Source organism: Lepidochelys kempii, chromosome 2, assembly GCF_965140285.1.
Source record: "Lepidochelys kempii isolate rLepKem1 chromosome 2, rLepKem1.hap1, whole genome shotgun sequence".
NCBI lineage: Eukaryota > Metazoa > Chordata > Testudines > Cheloniidae > Lepidochelys > Lepidochelys kempii.
In genome coordinates this window covers 53127230-53135209 of record NC_136381.1, presented here as the reverse complement: position 1 = coordinate 53135209, position 7980 = coordinate 53127230, and the positions used below count along the sequence as shown (strand labels likewise).

The 7980-nt window shown below is 47.7% G+C and overlaps 1 protein-coding gene across 1 annotated transcript; it reads right to left on the bottom strand.

Annotated features, from left to right (window-relative positions):
* Positions 1 to 3549: 3549 nt before the first annotated feature.
* Positions 3550 to 7467, bottom strand: HEY1 (hes related family bHLH transcription factor with YRPW motif 1). The gene is made up of 5 exons (XM_073330754.2): positions 7097 to 7467; positions 6729 to 6804; positions 6540 to 6623; positions 6268 to 6349; positions 3550 to 5380 (listed from the first exon to the last, which is right to left on the bottom strand). Exons 1-5 carry the CDS (start codon positions 7186 to 7188, stop codon positions 4797 to 4799), a joined length of 918 nt encoding a protein of 305 aa, XP_073186855.1. The 5' UTR covers positions 7189 to 7467; the 3' UTR covers positions 3550 to 4796.
* Positions 7468 to 7980: the final 513 nt, after the last annotated feature.

Here is a 7980-nt window from a genome sequence, read left to right as displayed (position 1 = left end):
AGCACAGACACAGAATTCTAATTCTAGAATTACCCATTTTTATGTAGTATTGATCAAACTTTCTAGATGTGTTCTACATTTCAATTTGTTCTTCTCCTCCTCCAAGGAAAAAAAAAAATCTTTGCTTTCAGGCTTCTCCCATAGTTCAAGGTCTCTCCATCATCCTATATCCCCCCGTAAGCTCTAGATTCATAACACACACATGTGCAGACTGGGGCAGGGGGGGGGGTTGCTAAAGTTGTAGCACTTAGGGTATAATTTGGGGCCTTGTGTTCAGGATGCAGATTTGACATACAGAAATATCCCTTCTCTTCCCCTTCCATTTAAACTCATGCCCCTATAATTATCTTCCAGCTATCAGGGATGAACAAAGCTCATTTAGTGACACTCTTGATTGGCCATCAGGTTATCAGTATGATGCAATTCAAGGTTTGCTTAGTGTAAAAACCTATTCTGCCTTTTCTTACTTTTTGTAGTAAGACTAGTATTAGAGTATCCACCAAGCAGCAATGGAAAAATAGAACTATAAAACTGGTACATTGGTATAAACTGGTCATGAATGTATTTTGGCCGGAAGTCAAAAAGTTTCTATTCACCAGAGTACTGAGATTCTGGAACAACCTTCTGATAGGGGTAGTGGGGGGGAGCAAACAAACTTATCATGCTCCATCTTAAAACTAGTTAGGTTATGTATGAGATTTTACAAGGGGATTGCCTGCAATAGCAGGAAACTGGAGTCAATGACCCAGGAGATCCCTTCCAGTCCTATGTTCCTAATTACCTCTATACCAGTGATACTCAGACTGAGGATCATGAGCCGCAAGTGGCTCTTAAATGTGTCTCCCATGGCTAATAATTAGATCACACAGTGTTTTAATATCATGTGCTGCAATCTAAGTTATTAACCAATCAGGCTGCTTTTACTATGCTATTAACCAATCATAGTTGATAAAATAAGAATACTTAGTCAGTCATTTTGGTCTGAGAATTATATAAATTATACAAATAGTAAATGAAACAATGAATTCACACAACTGTGGCTCTTTTGGGTAATGTTGATTGCTAATTTGGCTCCTGAACCACTGAGGTCTGAGTATCACTGCTCTCTCTGTACTATAATTTTACAAATAATGAGCAATTTTCATCTGCAAGTCTTAAAAATGTTTACTGGGGGGGGGCAAACACTGTTCTCTGCATTTTACATCTGAGGTAACTGTGACACAAAGTTTAAATAACTTGCCCAAGACTACCCAGCAAGTTAGTGGCAAAGTCAGGAACTGAACTCAGGTCTTCTGATGTATGGAATAGTGTCCCATCCACTAGGCAAGTGGTTTTCAAACAGCGGGTCATGGAATGTAAGGCACAGGATCACAACGGTTCTGGTCATCACCACCAAGCAGGCCATTAAAAGTTCCATTGGTGGTGCTGCCCAGCTAAGGCAGGCTAGTCCCTACCTGTTCTGACACCGCGCTGTGCCCCAGAAGCAGCCAGCAGCAGGTCCGGCTCCTAGGCGGCGGGGCCATGGGGCTCCGTGTGCTGCCCCCACCCCGAGCACGGGATCCACACTCCCATTGGCCAGTTCCTGAACAATGGGAGCTGGAGGGGGCGGTGCCTGTGGGCGAGAGCCACACGGAGCCACTTGCACACCTCTGCCTAGGAGCCAGACCTGCCACTGGCTGCTTCTGGGGCACAGCGCAGTCTGCAGTGCCAGGACAGACAGGAAGCCTGCCTTAGCACCCCTGCTTCGCTGCTGACGGGGAGCCGCCTGAGGTAAGCCCGCTCCCAAACCCCACACGCCAATCCCCTACCCCAGCTCTGAGCCCCCCCAACATGAAGCCCCTTCTTGCACCCTGAACACCTCATCCCCAGCCCCACCCTAGAGCCTGCACCCGCAGCCCAGACCTCTGACGCCCTCCCACACACCAACCCTCTGCCCCAGTCCAGAGCCCCCTCCCACACCCTGAACCCTGCAGCCCTCACCCCCGCAGGAGAGCCAGCAATTTAAAGATGGGCAAAAACATTTGGATGTGAAGGAAACAATCACTGAGGCTTAGCAGCTTTGTGGTTTAGAAAGCCTTTAAACTTTACGAAAGAGCAGATGTGTGCACTCTGGCTGTCCCTTAGATAGAGATGTGTTAGTTTAGTACCAAACAAACAGGAACATAATTATATGAGTGACAATATAAATCTGAAAGAGAAACTGGGATCTGACTTTTATAGCCTTTTATTTAATATGTTTATAGACACTCTATATTCTATAATTTCTTCACTGTGATATCATAGAATATCAGGGTTGGAAGGGACCTCAGGAGGTCATCTAGTCCAACCCTCTGCTCAAAGCAGGACCAAGCCCCAATTTTTGCCCCAGATCCCCAAATGGCCCCCTCAAGGATTGAGCTCACAACCCTGGGTTTAGCAGGCCAATGCTCAAACCGCTGAGCTATCCCTCCCCCCACGTTGACATACTTCTAGCACTAATGTTCAGTTTTGCTTTTCCTACCTTCATGACTGGCAACAATTTTCTCCAACCTAGGAGAACAGAATGAGGTTATATACCTGATTTCCCTCCCATATTAACTATTCCCAACCTCAGGGCAATGCTCCTTTCAACTAAGGGACCCAAGATATCCATCAGGCTCCAGTTAATGCCACTCCAATATTAGACAGAGAGTCCTTTTTAAAACAAAATACTCTGCTCCCAAGGGGCCAGGCACTCTGGCTCTATTCTGGCAGAGTTAAGTTGGAACAAAGATAAGCCATCTGAAGATAGAATTACTCTATAAAATCAAATGCACAGAGAAGAATTAAGGTACCTGGAGGAGAAATCCTTAAGTTCTACAGGTGCAGACTTCCAGAGTGCTACAGAAAACCAGGCGCCCCAGGTCATGTCTCTGTTCGTACTGCTTTAGGGAAGTATTTTACACACGTGCCATCATACTATTAAGTTCAGTATGTGTGAGCCAGCTGCACAGTATTATTAATATTGTAGTAACACACACAGGCACCAATCAGTGTCAGAGTTCCATCATGCTAAATGCTGTACAACCACATAGGATGTAAAATGAACTTGAATTTTATCTGCAGAACTCACCTATTTTATGAGCTCACATAGATGTTTGGGCAAAACAAAACTCATGTGTGAGGCAGCATCAACAGGTTCCCAATGCTAACTTAAAAAAAAAAAAATCTTAAATAATTTAAATGGCCTTTACCAGCATGTGCAGTGCAACTTCACCCTTCTCTCTAGCACGGATGTTGGTGTCTTTCACCTTATCCTCCTTGGACTGGCAAGCATGTGAAAAGCAAAAAAGTAATCTTAATACTCACTTTTTAAGCTTGATTCTGAAACATGGCCTTATTCGGAGACATAGCACTACTCTGTGACCTGAACCGTAGTAGAAAAGTATGCAGTACCATTTAAGACATAGTTGCACAGTGATGTTAAGTATATGTCACAGAAAGAACAAGTAGTAATTCTGCCACCTCTCAGATGGTACCCGTGGCTACAGGATTCCCCACTGACATATCAGACAAAAATGTCATTCAAAATAGTTTGTTCTTTCTCCTTTATTTAGCCACAAATACAAAAGCGACCAAACCCAATTCAGTGGAGCCCAATAAAGAATACCTCTTGACAGAATAAAACGGTTCAAAATGAGAGTCTCATGAAACCCAACCAGAATATATACAAGAATGCAGCAGAGCCCTTGTAAAATATGAGGAATCACCTCTGGGTGCATCTCAGAGTAAAATACAATAGAAAACTGATCAGTTAAGAGAATACATTTGTTACAAAACAAGCTTATGCCCGGAATGGGTTTCCACTGTACCATTCCTTTTGCTATTTAAATACGGCCACAATTTATTTTAGGTGCAAATTTGAAGCTCCTAGGGTGAAATCAGTTACCCAAGTAGAAATTTAGGGTACTCCATTGTAATCAAGATCAGGTTCTGACCCCACACAATTGAAAGGGTGTTTAGCATTGGCTCTGGCCAGTAAAGTGGTGTAAGGTGTTGGTCTCTCTCCCCCATGACCCCACCTAAATCAACACCAATGCAATTCACACTTGATCGGTAGCACCTTTGCTATTCTAGTAGTAGTTTACTCTTGAGCAAAAAACTGGCCCTCCTTATGCCAAAAGAAATAATGCAGTGGTTCTGAGTTGTGATAAATGTCCACTAGGATAAGACTAGGACTAGGACAAGATCACCAAACCCACCCAGCCTCTGGGACACAGAATTCCTTTTCTGTGATAAGCCTGGTCAATCTGATTTGTCAACGCTTTGTTCAGAGATATAAAACTCAGAATACAGTTTACAAAAGAATATTTCCTTATAGAACATCTTAATGTCAAAATATTAACAAAAACACAATTTATGTTAATGCTGAGAATAGCGGTTTTGAAAAATTAAAACTAAAAATAAGCTGTCACTAACAATAATAGACAAAAATACACTAAACGTTAAAAAAGGGTCCAATGTTCTGAGGCAAAATGGAATCATTTGAGACAAATTGTTTACAAAGGGAGTTAAACACTCAGCATAAACCTATCACAAGTGTTAACATCCACTAGTGTGATTTTATTTTTGGACAAACTTCAGCAATTCATTTTTTTTTAAAATCTGCTAATACAAAAATGTAAAAAACCCAAGCACTTCAGTTTTTAGACAAACTTTGTTAAGCTTGAACTGTACCTTTGTCTCAGTTACTTAAGAACTTAAAATTGAAGTTGGCAATAAAACCAGCTCAGCTGAGTTTTTAGGCTTCCCTCACCCTGCGCTAAAACTATTAGTTCTTAAAAGGCTCCAATCTCAGTCCCCCACGGTCTGTAGGGCTTGCCAAGGTTTGCCGACTGTGCTGGTGTGGATGGACTGAGTACATTAGGTGACAGCAAATGGAACGAACCAAATGAAAAGGGGAACGCAGACAAAGATGCCATGGAGGACAGCAGAGGAGGAGATAGTTTGGAAGTAGAGGTGACCACAGGAAGCACTGGTCCAATGCTGCCATTAGGGGGCAGTCTCAGTGAAGAAGTTTCAGCATGTGAAGCAGCAATTCTGCTCTGGTGATGTGGTTCTGTGGAAGACGTTGTGGTACTGGAATTACTGTGCCCATTCTGAGGCAATAACAACGGGTGAGAAATGTGAGGATGATGTCCAAAGGCACTGCCCCAAGGAATATGTCCAATGCCGGTGTGGGCACTACTTGCTGCTTCCCGTTGAGAGGCATAATTATTGAGGTGAGACACCAGTCGAACTCGAAGAGGATCAGAAGTATCCAGACCCTCAATAATACTAAGGTACCGGACTACTTCAGCCAGGCACTCTCGAAATCCTAAACTCCGATAGTCCATAGCAAGAGCGTGGGCATCAAAATAGCCTAAGAAAAAGGAACAAAGAGTGGAGTCTTAAAATACCGTTTGTAGTCACTGACTACTCTGCATCCTCCACACTCCCTACAAGTACATTTCACTTGAGTGTGACGGTTATATAGTTGCAGTTTTCCCCAACCACAGAATGGCTTCCAAAAACTCTTCTATGGTCTAACAAGTTTTTCTTTTATAGTATCTGTGTTGTGATGCAGCGAGTCCCAGGACCAGTCGCAGACTGGCACGTATAAGCTGAAACTTCACACTACCAGCAAAGAACGCACAAAGAGGAGAGATGTATTTTCCAATGCTAGCTACATCAATGGACACAAAGCCACTGAACAGTGAAATTCATTAGTCACACACATGTAACTTATCACAGGCCACTTTCACAGACTAGCTGTCGGTCCTCAAATATCAATTTATACATTCGCATTTGTGTTAGCTCCTCCACTACCCATTTCAACCTAAAACATTAAACAGCCAAAAAGATCCCAGATAGACCACTTGTTTTAGGCTGGGGGGGGTTGAGAAAAAGCTTGTGTTTCTCTTCAGTGGCTGAAAGTTACTTCACTTCACAGTGCTGCCATAACCTTACAGAAACTTGGATAACAAATCATTTTCTCAACAGAGTCTATCTATAGTCTACGACAACATAATCTGCACTTAACATAGAACAGTAAATAGACTATACAATGTTCCATGTAAGAGGAAATACTGAATTTCCCAGTTGTGTATACACATATTTCCATTTGATTTCTCCACCCACTGCATGCAGATGACAAGTTTGTGGGACATTCAGTTACGGCTCAGGGTGCTGCTTGGTCTGACTTCAACTTTGTTGCTGTAATCACGGTTTGTTCAGAACTATTGAATCTGTTGTCAGATAAAAGATTACCTTTGCCTCCTGCTGTATGCAACATTTTCAGGTGATCCACAGTCATCTGCAGAATTTCAGCTTTTTCCAGTTTGGCTGATCCCTTGAAAAAGAGAGAGCGCAAGAGAGGAGAGGGGGTAGAATAGGTCAATTTTTAGAAGATCTAAAAGAATTTGGCAGAAATAGTGCAAAATAAACTATAAAAGGGTAAGATGCAGCACCACTTCTAGTCTGCAGTCCTTGTGACCCAGTCACCTATGCACTAATTATAGTCAGAGCCCATTGTGAATTACCTGCTTTTCAAAAGCACTTGGCACCAGTCTCCTCAGCTCCGACAAGCTGTTATTGATTCGATCCCGGCGACGTTTCTCGATGATCTATGAGTAAAACAGACAAGTTTTCAGCGTTGAATGCAAAAGGCACGCTGGGGCAAAGCAGCTTGACCCTGGGAGGGTATCAGTAGTTAGTGAACGGGGACTCACCCCTCTGCGCCTTTTCCTGGCCAGGATCTGGGAGGTGGTGGATGGAGACATTGAACCTGGAGCTGAACTCAAGTTTCTGAAATGAATCACAAACAGTTAGCGCAGATGCCGGGAGTGAGAGAAACGGGGCTGTAAGGAAGGATCAACGCAGCCGCTCCCATAATAACAAGGCGTGGGCGGAGGTGGCTCCGCGCGGGGACTCCGGGAGGCAAAGGTGCGAGCCGCCAGGGCAGGGAGCCTGCCTGCCCGCGGCGGGCACAGAGCACACCCCGGCTGCCGCTCCCCCGAGGATCACCGCGAACGGGCGCCTCCCCCGGCCCACGCACCCCATGCCCCCGGGGGCACAGCGCCCCCGCTCCCCTCCTCACCCATTCTCGTCCGCGCTCTCCTTCTCCACCTCGACGGGCTCGTCCAGCTCCTCGCTGTCAGAGGAGCTGTACTCGGGGTGCGCCCGCTTCATGCTGCTGCTGCCGCCGCCGCCGCCGGGCAGGGGAGGCTGCAGGGGGGCGGGCGGGCGGGAGGGAGGCAGGGATCGGGCCCGGGCTGGCTGGCTGGCGGGCTGGCTGGCTCAGTGCGCGCCCCGCTGCCGCTCGACCTCTGGCTCCGCCAGCTCCGTCTCCCCCATCCCGTTCCCACGCCTCGCCTCTTACCCGCGGGAGGGGGGAGGCCAGGCGCCGCCGGCCACAGACATCACATTGTAGCCACTCGCTGGCCCCGCTCTCCTGATTGGCGGACGCGCCGCCGGTTGCAGCCAATAGCCGCTGGCGGGGAGGCTGGTCAGTGACTCGCCCCCTTCCCTTGCTCCGGAGCAGCTTGGGGGTGGAGCTGCTTGGAGCGACACATGGCCGCGTTCGGAGCCCGCCCCCGTCGGTGCGCGATTGGCTGGGCCGGAGGCCAGTCAGGCGCTGGCGGAGCCGCGCGCGCGTGGCCTCGCGGCCGTGGGAAAGTTGCTCGGTGCCCGGCTGGCGGCCAATCGCGGCCGGCTGCGGCGCTGGGCGGTGCGTGCGGCAGCGGCGGCCGCCGCGTGTGAGCCTCCCCCGGCCGGGGGGCAGACAGGGCCTGCGGCGGCTGCGCTCGGGCTATGGGCTGGGCCGCCCTCCGCGCGGGGAGCCCGGCTGCCCGGTCCGCCCTGCCAGCCCCCGCCGGCGTCTCGGTTCCCTTATCTCCGGCCGGGCTCTGGGCCGCCCCCGCGGCCGGGCCCAGCCCTGGGAGCGGAGCCGCTCCGTGAGATCGTGTCATCCCGTGGGCCAAG